Source organism: Mobula birostris, chromosome 11, assembly GCF_030028105.1.
Source record: "Mobula birostris isolate sMobBir1 chromosome 11, sMobBir1.hap1, whole genome shotgun sequence".
Lineage (NCBI taxonomy): Eukaryota > Metazoa > Chordata > Chondrichthyes > Myliobatiformes > Myliobatidae > Mobula > Mobula birostris.
In genome coordinates this window covers 63,253,899-63,268,532 of record NC_092380.1, presented here as the reverse complement: position 1 = coordinate 63,268,532, position 14,634 = coordinate 63,253,899, and the positions used below count along the sequence as shown (strand labels likewise).

The 14,634-nt window shown below is 40.5% G+C and overlaps 1 protein-coding gene across 10 annotated transcripts in view; it reads right to left on the bottom strand.

Annotated features, from left to right (window-relative positions):
* LOC140205133 (uncharacterized) overlaps positions 1 to 14,634 on the bottom strand; it is a 71,314-nt gene that overhangs the window by 39,671 nt on the left and 17,009 nt on the right. For 8 of the 10 annotated variants that reach the window (XM_072272364.1, XM_072272363.1, XM_072272365.1 and 5 more), the window contains exons 3-7: positions 12,187 to 12,285; positions 7,680 to 7,771; positions 3,937 to 4,050; positions 3,502 to 3,556; positions 214 to 276 (exon numbers count right to left, since the gene is read on the bottom strand). In XM_072272364.1, coding sequence (XP_072128465.1) covers positions 214 to 276; positions 3,502 to 3,556; positions 3,937 to 4,050; positions 7,680 to 7,771; positions 12,187 to 12,285 — 423 coding nt within the window. Of the gene's footprint in view, positions 1 to 213; positions 277 to 3,501; positions 3,557 to 3,936; positions 4,051 to 7,679; positions 7,772 to 12,186; positions 12,286 to 14,094; positions 14,261 to 14,634 lie in introns of those variants that run through there. The other 2 variants (XM_072272369.1, XM_072272367.1) reach the window with 2 other exon arrangements.

Here is a 14,634-nt window from a genome sequence, read left to right as displayed (position 1 = left end):
CTAAAGTTTTCTCATCAATACAGTGCACAATGACCCGAGATGTTTATTTGGTGTTTATAACATAATTCTCTGGAGCGTCTGGGTACTTTAGTGTTATTAGAGCATTGGAATACTGCAAACATACTGAATGGCAATATTATAGAATGCATGGCTAGGATTATTCTGTGGACTTGCATTATTTACATGTACTCAACAGTACTCAAAATCACATACCATTAGCTTTGAAAATAACTTCTCCCAATTCAAGATCTGCCATTCCCAAGCAAGCCACTTGGCCTTAAAAAAAGGAGAAATTGTGACAATGAAAAGAATAAGCATCACTATTTCAGGGTCTAACTTTGAAAGTACAGGGAGCTGCTTTCAGCCTCTCAGAAAATGAATACAGCAATGACAAATGGTGAGGGAATCATTCAAGATTACCGAAGATTCAGTATTCTGTGTGGCTAGTTTGCTACTGCAGACAGTATCAGCACCAGACTGATACTAGCCACATTTAAATAAGGGTAAATTTGAAACTTAGGAAATAATTGGGGATTGCCTGATCTCCTAAGAATTTTGGTCCACCTGGCATCTAAGTCAATGATACAGTTCTATACTATGATAAATATCATTTTAAAAATACGTACCTAAAGGTCTTAAATAAGGTTACGCATAAAATCTATTAAAAAGTACCAACAATAATGAGAAATGAATGAAAAAAGAGCATTTCACTCAACTGATTATAAGCTAATGTGCAAGGAAAGAAGCCAACAAAATTAAGGAACTGTTAATCTTACATAGATAAAATAACTTGATTTATCTTTCAGAGTAAACTATTTGAAAATAGCCTGATGAAAGGCATCAATTAAAACACAAAATGCGGGAAATGCTCAACAGCACAAACAGGGCTGGTGGGGAGAGAAAAGGGTTGATGATCTTTCATTGACCTGAATTGTGAACCCTGATTTTTCATTGACCTGAATTGTGAACCCTGAATTTTCTATCGACTGATGTTGCCTCACTTGCTGAGTACTTGCAGCATTTCATGATTTCTGATTTCTGGCACCTGCAGTATATATAATTTCTCTGGATCAATAGATAACATGTTTTTAAAAAATTGAATTCAGAGCCTCTTTGCCACTTTTAACTAAAAGATCTTATCCACATAATAGGTAATTAAAGAAACACACATCAAAGTTGCTGGTGAACGCAGCAGGCCAGGCAGCATCTCTAGGAAGAGGTACAGTCGACGTTTCAGGTCGAGACCCTTCGTCAGGACTAACTGAAGGAAGAGCTAGTAAGAGATTTGAAAGTGGGAGGGGGAGGGGGAGATCCAAAATGATAGGAGAAGACAGGAGGGGGAGGGATGGAGTCAAGTGCTGGACAGGTGATTTGCAAAAGAGATATGAGAGGATCATGGGACAGAAGGCCTAGGGAGAAGGAAAAGGGGGAGGGGGGGAAAACCCAGAGGATGGGCAAGGGGTATAGTCAGAGGGACAGTGGGAGAAAAAGGAGAGTGAGAGAAAGAATGTGTGTATATAAATAAATAACGGATGGGGTACGAGGGGGAGGTGGGGCATTAGTGGAAGGTAGAGAAGTTAATGTTCATGCCATCAGGTTGGAGGCTACCCAGACGGAACGTAAGGTGTTGACTTGTGTTGAGCTCGTTGACTTCATTAATTTTGCCTCCAACTTTCACCCTGCCCTCAAGTTTACCTGGTCCATTTCCGACACCTCCCTCCCCTTTCTAGATCTTTCTGTCTCTATCTCTGGAGACAGCTTATCTACTGATGTCTACTATAAGCCTACTGACTCTCACAGCTATCTGGACTATTCCTCTTCTCACCCTGTCTCTTGCAAAAATGCCATCCCCTTCTCGCAATTCCTCCGTCTCCGCCGCATCTGCTCTCAGGATGAGGCTTTTCATTCCAGGATGAGGGAGATGTCCTCCTTTTTTAAAGAAAGGGGCTTCCCTTCCTCCACCATCAACTCTGCTCTCAAACGCATCTCCCCCATTTCATGCACATCTGCTCTCACTCCATCCTCCCGCCACCCCACTAGGAATAGGGTTCCCCTGGTCCTCACCTACCACCCCACCAGCCTCCAAGTCCAACATATTATTCTCCGTAACTTCCGCCACCTCCAACGGGATCCCACCACTAAGCACATCTTTCCTTCCCCCCACTCTCTGCTTTCCGCAGGGATCGCTCCCTATGCGACTCCCTTGTCCATTTGTCCCCCCAATCCCTCCCCACTGATCTCCCTCCTGGCACTTATCCTTGTAAGCGGAACAAGTGCTACACATGCCCTTACACTTTCTCCCTTACCACCACTCAGGGCCCCAGACAGTCCTTCCAGGTGAGGCGACACTTCACCTGTGAGTCGGCTGGGGCGATATACTGCGTCCGGTGCTTCTGATGTGGCCTTCTATATATTGCCGAGACCCGACGCAGACTGGGAAATCATTTTGCTGAACACCTACGCTCTGTCTGCCAGAGAAAGCAGGATCTCCCAGTGGCCACACATTTTAATTCCACATCCCATTCCCATTCTGATATGTCTATCCATGGCCTCCTCTACTGTAAAGATGAAGCCACACTCAGGTTGGAGGAACAAGACCTTATATTCCGTCTGGGTAGCCTCCAACCTGATGGCATGAACATTGACTTCTCTAACTTCTGCTAATGCCCCACCTCCCCCGGTACCCCATCCGTTATTTATTTATATACACACATTCTTTCTCTCACTCTCCTTTTTCTCCCTCTGTCCCTCTGACTATACCCCTTGCCCATCCTCCGGGTCCCCCCCCTTCTCCTTCTCCCTGGGCCTCCTGTCCCATGATCCTCTCATATCTCTTTTGCCAATCACCTGTCCAGCTCTTGGCTCCATCCCTCCCCCTCCTGTCTTCTCCTATCATTTTGGATCTCCCCCTCCCCCTCCCACTTTCAAATCTCTTACTAGCTCTTCTTTCAGTTAGTCCTGACGAAGGGTCTGGGCCCAAAACTTCAACTGTACCTCTTCCTAGAGATGCTGCCTGGCCTGCTGCGTTCACCAGCAACTTTGATGCGTGTTGCTTGAATTTCCAGCATCTGCAGAATTCCTCATGTTTAGGTAATTAAAGATCTGTTTTTTAAAATTTTCTGAACAGTCTATTATACTTTACATAGATATTATGGTAAAGGAGAGACGTTCTTCAAAATGTAGGGAGATGAAAATAGTTATAAGAAAACAGTTGAAAAGAAGACCAAATATTATTTAGCCAAAGCTAATAGGTCCAAGAAGTAATAAAAGGCAAGTGTAATTAGAAAGCATTACTGCATTTTATTCCCACATCAGTCTTGCTTGTTATCCAAATACAGAGAGAATAATGTCTCCCTTAGCACCAATATGTTCACCAGACTGAGGTGACCTGTCTTCCAGCACAACTAATAATCAACATGGGGCTTTGAGTTTGGAGGACTAGTTATCTTTGTCTAGCCAAAGTGCCTGGTATTTGAATTCACTTAATGTGAGGAGACTTACTTGACTATCAAGTACCTGCAATTTCCTCAGTGCTACACTGAGCTGGTGCTTTTTCCTGGAAATGAAAAGCAGAAATGTTCTGTTAAAATAATTATTTACAATACTTTCCCTTCTGGGAACAGATACAAAATATTTATTTTCAACTCTGTCTATTGAAGTCAGTTGCTCCTGCAGTCAGTTGCTAGGTTGGGGTCGGCAAAGCCCCATCTGGACATTTATGGATAGATGAACTTTGCTACATTTAAAAAGGCACTTCAACATTTGCCTCCATCATATTAAAATTCACTCCTGTTGTCTAGAATCATGGTTCTTCTGTCCTGAATAAGATTCACGGTTCATGATGACTTGTTTTCCCGTGCAGCAATCCAGAAAGCCAATAAAGAGTTATTATCCTTGAATACTTTCCATTATGTGGAAAGCATGCACTAACTATACCTCTCATGATTCACATATATGTGCTCCAGGATTTCTTTCTTTTGTTCCCACGGAGTACCATACAATCGTGCAAGATGAACAAGCTCAGTGGTTAGACCGAACACGTCAGAAGCACTAGGTCAGAAACACAAAATGGGTACATGTAAGAGAGAACAATAGAATCACAAAGTAAACCGTTTTTCTCGTATCTCATCCAACAATTTCTTTTTTCCATAAAATGGAGGAATTGAATCTACGTACATCTATTTGAGCACCCCAAGGGTTAAAATGTTAATCGGTGACTCCTTACCAAACTTTTACATCATGGAAATGAAAAAGAAAAGTAATAATTAGGTCAAGTTCAGATTTTAAAAGCCTAAAATTGCATGAAAAAAAATACAAAAGGGGGCAAAAATGGCAGTTCAGACAACTAAGTTCTACATACCATCGCTGATGTGATGCCACAAGAAAGCAGCATCCATCATGATGAAATGAAATGGTGGAGCAGACCTGATAGGCTGAATGGCCTCATTCTGCTTCAATATCATATAATCTTATAGTCATCAAAGACCCCCACCATCCAGGCCATTGCCCTCTTCTTGATACAGACAGGAGGTACAGAAGCCTTAGGCCCCACACCATCAGGTTCAGGAACAGTTATTACCTTACAACCATCAGGCTCCTTGAACTAGGACGATAACTTCATTCACCTCTTCTACAACCTATAGTCTTACTTTTATTTGCACAGTGTGTCTTATTTTGCACATTAGTTGTTTGTCTGTTTCAGTTTATGTATAGTTTATTGCAACATTCTATTGTACTTCTTTTTTCCTATAAATGCCTGCAAGAAAATAAATCTCAGGGTAGTATATGATAATATATAAGTACTTTGATAATAAATTTACTTTGAACTTTGATATAGTAAGATATTGGCTGATCCTCAACATAGCTCCTCTTGCCTGTGCTAACTCAATATCCTTGGATTCCTTTAATATCAAAAGATGTATCATATTTCCAGCTTCAGTATTATCAATGACTGAGCCTCCATAGCCTGCTTGGCTAGATAATTCCACATTTTCACTAAAATTTTCCATGTGCAACTTCTGTTCTATGCCCTAAATACCCAATCCTTGGTCGAGATAATCCTGCCAAGTGAAACAAATAATTCCAGTAGTGGTCCTGATCCTCAGTTCCCTCCAATCTGACCAGCCATGTGTAGTCTTGATAACTGATTTACTTCCCACTTTAAACCAATAATGTTGGTCCTGATCTGCAACCCAACCCCTACATTTTTAAGTAAATTATGTCAATCTCTGCACCTAAATTAAACACTTTCAGAAAAATTGCCATTTTCAGTTCCTAATTGCAATTCCTTCAAACAACCACAATTCTATCTATCTATCTATCCGCACCTTAAACTACACAGTTCATTTTCATCGCCACTCACCAGCTACCACCTCCTTCCACTCACTAGGCTTTAGCTCAAGCCTGATCTGACCACCAACAACACTGTCCAAACCACTTTGAAAGGGTCAACAACTTTAAGTTCCTCGGAGTTATAATTTCAGAGGACCTGTCCTGGTTCCAGCACATACTGTAAGTGCTATTACGAAGAAAGCTGGGCAGCACATCTACTTTCTTAGAAGTTTGCGAAGATTCAGCAAATCATCTAAGCCTTTGATAAACTTCTACAGATGTGTGGTGGAGAGTATATTGATTGGTTGCATCACGTCCTGGTATGAAAAACACCAATGCCCTTGTATGGAAAAGCCGACAAAAAACAGTCAACATGGACCACCCCACCACTGGGCACATCTATACAAGGCACTGTCACAGGAAAGCAGCATCCATCATCAAGACCCCCACCATTCCAGCCATGCTCATTTCTCACTGCTATCATCAGAAGGTGGTACAGGAGCCTCAGTACCCACACCGTCAGGTTCAGGAACAGTTATTATCCCTTCTTCATCAGGCTCTTGAACCAGAGGGGATAACTTCACTCACCCCATCACTAGAGACTCACCTTCAAGGACTCTTCATCTCACGTTCTCGATATTTATCATTTGTTTATTGATTTATTTATTCTTCTCTTTATTTTTGTATTTGCACAGTCTGTTTTTCTTTTCACATTGATTGTTTCCTGTCCTGTTTGGTGCAATCTTTCATTGATTCTATTATGTTTCTTGTATTTACTGTGATTACCCATACAAAAATGAATCTTAGCGTTGTATATGGTGACTCATATGTACTTTGATAAGAAATTTACTTAGAACCCAACTTCAGAAAAGAGTAGCATACAGGCACCTCTAAATGACAAATGTTTAACATCATCAGAGTCAAACAGGCTCTCTTTGAGGCAATTTTTTTCATGATATTTGATAATGATAAAAATGTCCTTGTTGACAATATAGCCTTACAAGCTCACACTATGGGAAGTGGTGGCTTCATTTGATGACAATGCTTACCGTCCGGTAGAAATTTTTTGAGCCAGAGGTGCATATTGACTTCAGGAGAAATGTGGCTCCTTTCCACCCACTCATCATTGACACTCTACAGATAGCACCATTTCAACATTTAGGTTTCAGGATATCATTATTTCACAGGAACTAAAACTCGTGGGAGAACATGAGACTTAGCAAAGGATGCATTCTTGCAGCAACTAGTAAAATTCCAACTTCATCCATTCACTGCCGTCATAGAGAGCATCCTCACATCAGCCATCACTGTTTGGCTTGCTGAAGCATCATCAAAAACTATGAAAACTATAGTGAACTATCAGCAGAAACATCTTTAGCTGCAGTCTACTATCACTGCAGACTTGAACGTGTCCAGGACAAGGAAACAGGTAGGAAAAATCACTGGGACACTACTCACCATGCAAACAGCTTTTTCCAAAAGCTTCTTTCTGGAAAGTGCTCTAAGGCTATTAAAGCAAAACCTTCACTCTGTCTTTGAAGTTTCTTCCCCCCAGGCAGTTAACTAATCAACCACTCTAATTAGATCACCCCACCCCTTCTCTTATTACTTCAGTTACTGCTTTGCATTGTAAACCCATAAACCCATTTTAATAAGCTGTTTATTTATAAATATATTCCAGTAAATACATATTTATGAACATTTATCTCAGATCTGTACTTACAACCATATTTTATAGAATTGTTCATGTGAATATATATGGTGAATAAAGTTGATCCTTGAAGAACAGGTTCAGCAATTTTAACAGCATTTGTGGATCAAAAAATGTCCAGCCAAGATTGGCTAATTTCCTCACAACAAGTTCCTACAAGCAGCAAGACTATTGTTTGTAGGAACTCGCTGTAAGCTCCTTACAGATGAACAGATCATCTATTTCTGTGAAGTTGATTTGAGCAATAACTACAGATTCATGAAAATACTTCTGATCTACTTTAAAATGTTGGACTCTCAAAATAAAAGTTAAAATGGTCATATGGAACAGCTCTTCTTTAGTACTTCAATAAAATGTCAACATAGTTTTTTTAATGCTCAATTTTCTGGAATGAGATCTGAGCCCAAAATCTTTTATCTTAGAAGCAAGAACATTAAATATTAGTCATAGTTAAGATTATGATAATTCAGGTAGAAGTGGTTAGGCAATGGTCAGGATTAGATTTTAAAATATGCCACAATCATATGAAGAGGGGATGAACAACAGATGCTACTATCTGCACAGTTTTAAATGCACTTGTAGAAATTACTTAAGTAGGAGCTGATACAATGATCTTGAATATGTATGTTTGCAACACCTGTGGAAAATCCTCCCTGTCGTAACAACTAAATGAGCCAGGAGGTTGCTAGGAAGAGGATGATTCATCAGTTGATCCTTAAAGTCAAGAAGCTGTAGAAAAGGAACAGAGATAAAGAAAGATTACTAATTGATAATGATTCATGCTCCAGAATAGTAAGAGATTTAGTTCACATTATTGCACGCCCTTTGCTGCCTTCAGACTGACTGTTAACCTGTACCTATAGTTCACAATTAGAACCACCTTGACTATAAAAAAATTAAGGAAGATATAACAAAATGGAACCTAATTCCTTTTCTTGGTCTCAGTTCAAGGATTGAATCTATTAAAATGAATATACTGCCCAGACTACTATATCTCTTTCAGACCCTACCGATAGAGATGAACCAAAATCAATTCAATGAATGGAACAAGATGCTATCAAGATATATATGGCAAGGTAAAGGGCCTAGAGTTCGTCTCAAAACTTTGCAATTAGCCAAGGAAAAGGGGGGATGGGGCCTACCTTCTCTTAAAGATTGTAAGTCTTTTGTAATTAGTTCCACTAAGCACATCTTTCCCTCTCCATCCCTCTCTGCTTTCCGCAAGGATTGGACCGTCCGCGACTCCCTTATCCGCACATCCATTCCCACAGATCTCCCACCCAGCACTTATCCCTGTAAATGTAAGTGCTACACCTGTCCCTACACCTCCTCTCTTGCCACCATTCAGGGCCCCAAACAGTCCTTCCAGGTGAGGCAACACTTCACTTGTGAGTCTGTTGGGGTCATCTGTTGCAACCGGTGCTCTCGGTGTGGCCTCCTCTGCATCGGTGAAACCCGACGCAGATTGGGGGACCGCTTTGACAAGCGCCTCCACTCCGTCCGCCACAACAGACAAGATCTCCCAGTAGCAACCCACTTCAACTCTACTTCCCATTCCCATTCAGATATATCTATACATGGCCTCCTCTACTGCCATGATGAGGCTAAATTCAGGTTGGAGCAGCAACACCTCATATACCGTCTAAGTAGTCTCCAGCCCCTTGGTGTGAACATAGAATTCTCCAACTTCTGTTAATTCCCTCCCCCTCCCTTCCTCTATCCCTATTTCAGTCTGCCCCCTCCCCCAGCTGCCTATCACCTCCCTCATGGTTCCGCCTCCTTCTTCTACTACCCATTGTTTTCCTGCCTATGATGTCCCTGCTTCCCCTCCCCCACCCCTTTGTCTTTTAAATTACTGGTCTTTCAACAGAACCTACAAGCATTCCTCAAATCCTTCCCCCTCCTTCCCTCTTCAGTCCTGACGAAGGGTTCCAGCCCGAAACGTCGACTCATCGTTTCCACTGACGCTGCCCGACCTGCTGAGTTCCTCCAGCGTACTGTGCGTGTTGCTTTGATCCCAGCATCTGCAGATTATTTTGTGTTCTCTTAGAGATTACTATTTTGCAGCACAATTGAGAGCTGTGATATGCTGGTGCAATCCATCATATGATGCTCAATGGGAAAACATTGAGGAGAGGATACTTTCCATCCCCATACAAGCAATTTTGGCTGATAACAACCTACAAAGTTACATAAATACTATTGATAACCCATGGGTGAAATGGACTCTTAAAGTATGGAAAACTATTATAAAAGAATATAAACTAGAGAGAGACATTGCAATTCTTAAATGGTGTGCAGACGACTCGGATTTTACGCTGAATAACTGTTTGCCAGATTTAAGGACTGGACAGCTAAAGGAATAACAGCTATTTGCAATATAATGAAAGAAAGAATGCTGTTCAGTTTTGAAATACTCAAAGAGGAACACTCATTAGAAAAACAAGGCTTTTATTGATATTTATAGATGCTGGGTGTATGTTATAGGACGGTTAAAAATGTAACCAAGGCAAGTACATGTTTGATAGAGCCATTTAGAAAAGCATATAATTCAGACAACGGTAATAGAATAATTTCAAGCGTGTATAAGGCTTTGTCAAATCTTAAAACACATTCGACTTCATATATTAAAACAAAATGGGAGAAGGAAGGAGGGATAATAATATCTGAGGAAGAATGAACAATAATATGGAGGTATCAATGGAAGTGTACCAGTTCACAGAAATGGAGGGAGTTCGGGTGTAAAAACTTGATAAGATATTTTATTACACCCTCTCAGAAATCCCATTATGATAGTAACCTCCCTGTTTGCTGGAGAAATTGTGGAAATCAAAATGCAAACCATTATCGTATTTTCAGGGAATGCCCTGTTATCAAAGACTAAAGACTATACACAATGCCTTACAAGACATCTTTAAATGTGAAATACCCTTAGAAAGTGAGACCATATATTTTGGGTATATACCTCAAGAATGGTTGAAAAGAGATAAATATTTAATGAATATACTGCTGGTGGCTGGTAAAAAGACCCTTACCAGGAAATGGTTATCACAGGAGAGCCCAACTTTAAATTTATGGATGGAAATGACAATGGACATTTACAAAATGGAGATGATAACAGCATCTGTTAATCATAAGTTGGAACGATTTGATTCATACTGGGAAAATGGTTTAACTACATAACTCCTCATAGGCCTGATTTTAATCTCACAAATCAATGGATATGTTGTTAAAAAAAAGATCACTCCCTACTTTGAACATAGTTTGCTTCTTTTGATTGTTCTTTCTTTCCTCTCCTTTCTATAAGTGTATACCTCAGATAAATATTATGTGGTGATTTGTGACAAATATGACTATATACAGTATCTGAAATAAATCTTATGGAAAGTTTTGTTTGATGATGAACTTCAATAAAAAACAAATTACATAAAAAAAAGAACCACCTTGTCACAAACCTGCATATTAAGAGAACTATGAACAATCTTAGATGAAACTTCCCTTATGGATCAATGATATTTTCACTCTAGATATCACTGTCAAATAAAACCATAACCCAGGAATATCAAAGCTTTCAAATAGCTTGATTGCTCAATATGTGTCAAATAGATTGAATAGCTTATTCATGTCTGAGTCCAGGTTTAAAATTGTAACAAGGGGATCCAGTATGATGCACACTTTCACTTTGCCAATGACAGCCAAAATTTACTTGCAATGTAAATATGAACTAGCTTGGACCGATCTTATTACTAATGGACCTCCCTTATTATGTCACTCTTCTGGTGATGGCGAAATATACTACCACTACTCCCAAAGCTTCAAGTTCCTGGGTGTTAGAATTTCTGAGGATCTAACCTGGTCCCAACATATCAATGTAGTTATAAATAAGGCAAGACAGCAGCCATACTTTATTAGGAGTTTGAAGAGATTTGGCATGTCAACAAATACACTCAAAAACTTCTATAGTTGTACCGTGGAGAGCGTTCTGACAGGCTGCATCACTATCTAGTATGGAGGGGCTACTGCACAGGATCGAAAGAAGCTGCAGAAGGTTGTAAATCTAGTCAGCTCCATCTTGGGTACTAGCCTACAAAGTACCCAGGACATCTTCAAGGAGCGGTGTCTCAGAAAGGCAGCATCCATTATTAAGGACCTCCAGCACCCAGGGAATGCCCTTTTCTCACTGTTACCATCAGGTAGGAGGTACAGAAGCCTGAAGGCACACACTCAGTGATTCAGGAACAGCTTCTTCCCCTCTGCCATCCGATTCCTAAAATGGACATTGAATCTTTGGGCACTACCTCACTTTTTTTGAATATACAGCATTTCTGTTTTTGCACGTTTTAAAAAATCTATTCAATATACATAATTGATTTACTTGTTTATTTATTATTACTTATCTTATTTTATTTATTATTTTTCCTCTGCTAGATTATGTATTACATTGAACTGCTGCTGCTAAGTTAACAAATTTCACATCGCATGCCGGTGATAATAAACCCAATTGTGAATCTGATTCTGATTGTGATCCAAGTGCCCGTTATTCATATGTAACTTCAGATGAAGTTCCACAGGAGATATATCAATAGAGAAAAGTCAGCACAGGGCTAACCACATGACCATGGTGGTCTAGTAGTTATAATTCAGCACCTTCAACGTTGTTTTAAACCTGGCATTTACGTGGGAGATGCTGGATAATGTTTGCAGTGGCCAAAAAACTAAAGCTATCACGTGACCTGAAAATGAAGCACATAGCAAAACTCCAGCTGCTTATTGTACCTTCAAAACTAGAAAGAGAAAATATTGAACTGTGGTCCTGCAGCATATTACAGGGTGTCTTCACTCTAGGTATCACCAACAATTAAAACCATTATTCTGTAGTGTCAAAAATTTCAGATAGTTTGATTCCTTGACAACGTAATAAGTCAAGGTAATGTGAGGACAGTTTCAGAGTCTTCAGTCCTCATAAATAAAATGTCATCAATATCCCACATACATACCAGAGGAAATGTCAGGCAGGAAGGAAAGGATAAAACAGTACTGATTCTCAAATAGGCTTTACCAAGCACTATTGCAGCACCAGATTAAAGACAGATCTTATGAACACATTCTGCAAAGATATAAATAGACAAATATCTGTTGCGTACCTCTCCGACGCTGTTCTGCAGTAGCACCAGTGACGATTGGACAGTGTCACACAGAGATTCAAAAAGTGCATAATCCTTAGCCTCCTCCATTTTTGCATCCTTCAGACAGAGCAGAAAGCAGATTTTAATTCCACCACACAGATCAGAAAGCCAATTGGAATTTTGCTTTTGGAATCGATTTTCAAAAAGTGGTTATAATTAAAGCGAATCCTGATCCTAAAGCTAAAGCCCATTTATCAGATTTTTTTTAAGAATTAGCCCACCCAATTGTTCTAATCTAATCTTTTTGTGTTTGCCTCTGATTTACATCATTAGGGCATGTACCTCTATTTGCTGACTTTAGAAAATGTATATATTTTTTTAAATTGAGTAAAATCAATTACTGTACATACCACGAATAAAGGAACAATAATTAAAACCAGCTCTCAAAGCTTGAGAAAATAACCTAGGGAGTGCAAAAACAATGCTTTCATTGGCCAGGATCTCCTTTTCTATTCCTTTTCCCAAGGAATTTCTACCTCTTCAAGACAGCATTATACTAAACAATGTTCAGTTGCTTTGAATTAATATTAAAACAAGAAAAGCATGAAGAAATGGAGTACAGAATGTCCTTGAATCTCAAATTAATGCATAGAAATCATAGGGGAAATTAAACAGTCCAGATACAACAGTGAAACAAAATAATACTGAAACATTCAGCAAGTCTGATACTTCAGTGAGAAGAGACCAAGGACTTTGTCAGAAATGGAATTTGCAAAAAGGGTTGAACAGAGTGAATATCTGTCAGAGAGTTCTGTCAAGGTAGCAAATATTTTAGAAACTGGAGCCAGAGAGAGGGAGGGGAGAGAGGGGGGGAGAGAGGGGGAGAAAAGGGGTAGAGAAGGGTTGGAGAGAGGGGAGAGAAGGGCAGAGAGAGGGGGAAGAGGGGGCCGGTGGGAGGGAGGGGAGAGGGGGCCAGTGGGGAGGGAGGGGGTGAGGGGGAGAGAGAAGGGGGGGAGGGAGAGATAAGGGGGAGGGGAAGAGAGGGGTGAGAAGGGAGAGAGAGGATGGAAAAGGGAGAGAGGGAGGGGAGGAATGGAGAAGGAGAAAGAATATGATGTCCTGATAATTGCAATGTATCCAGATAAAAGTTGAGGTGCAGCTCATTTATCGTAATTTTTATTATTATCCTCTTTATGTGAATTGGATATTAAGCAAAGGATCTGTATTTTAAAATAAAAGTATGACAGTGGCTGAGTGTTATGTGGAAAGCATACTTACGGTGCTGGCCAGCTGGCGGTTGAAGGAGATGCAATCAGAGGTGACCAGAATAAAAATCAAAATCAGGTTAATTTTCACTGATAGATGTCATGAAATACATATTCTTTTGTTGTAGCAGTACATTGCAAGACATAAAAATTACAGCCAGTTACAATAACAAATAAAAGATATTAAATATGCAGTGCAAAAACAGAGCAAATAGTGAAGCAGTGTTCATGGGCTGTTCAGAAATCTGATAGCAGAGGGGAAGAATCTGCTCCTAAAATGTTGAATATGTGTTTTCAGGCTTCTGTTCCTCCGCCAGATGGTAGAAATGAGAAGTGGGCATGTGTTCTGGGTGGTGAGAGTCCTTAGTGGTGGATGTTGCCCCTCGAGGCATCGTGTTTTGAAGATGGTGGGCAGGCAAGTGCCCGTGATGGAGCTGGCTAAATTTACAGCCCTCGGCGGCTTTTTTCCAAACCTGTGCATTGGTGCCTTCATACCAGACAGTGATGGAACCAGTGAGAATAATACATCTGTAGAAACTTTGGTGACAAACCAAATCTCCTCAAACTCCAAATGAGATGTAGCTGCTAGCATGCCTTCTTTGTAATTGTAGCTATATACAGACCTTCAGAAATTGAAAACTAGGATCTTGAAGCTGCTTACCCATTCCACTGTTGACCCCCGATGAGGGCTGGTGTGTGTTCTCCCAATTTCACCTTCCCGAAGTCCGCAATCAATTCCTGGTCTTACTGATACTGAGTGCAAGATTGTTGCTATAACACCATCTGATCTATCTTGCTCCTGTCACCACCTCCTCGTCACCATCTGAGAATCTGCCAACAACAGCTGAGTCATCAGTGAATTTATAGATGGCACTTGAGCTGTGCCTAGCCACACAGTCACGAATGTAGAGAGCAGAGCAGTAGGCCAAGCATGCATCCTTGAGATGTGCCTGTGTTGATTGTCAGCGAGGAGGATATATTATTTCCAATACAGACTGTGGTTTCCTGATGAGGATGCCAAGGATCCAGTTGCAGTGGGAGGTAAAGAGACCCAGGTTTTGAAGCTCGTTGACTAGTACCGAGGGGATGATAGAGTTGAACACTGAACAATAAGCAATAAACAGCAGCCTGACATAGGTATTGTTGTTGTCCAGGAAGTCCAAGGCCAAGTGGAGAGCCAGTAAGATTGCATCCGCTGTAG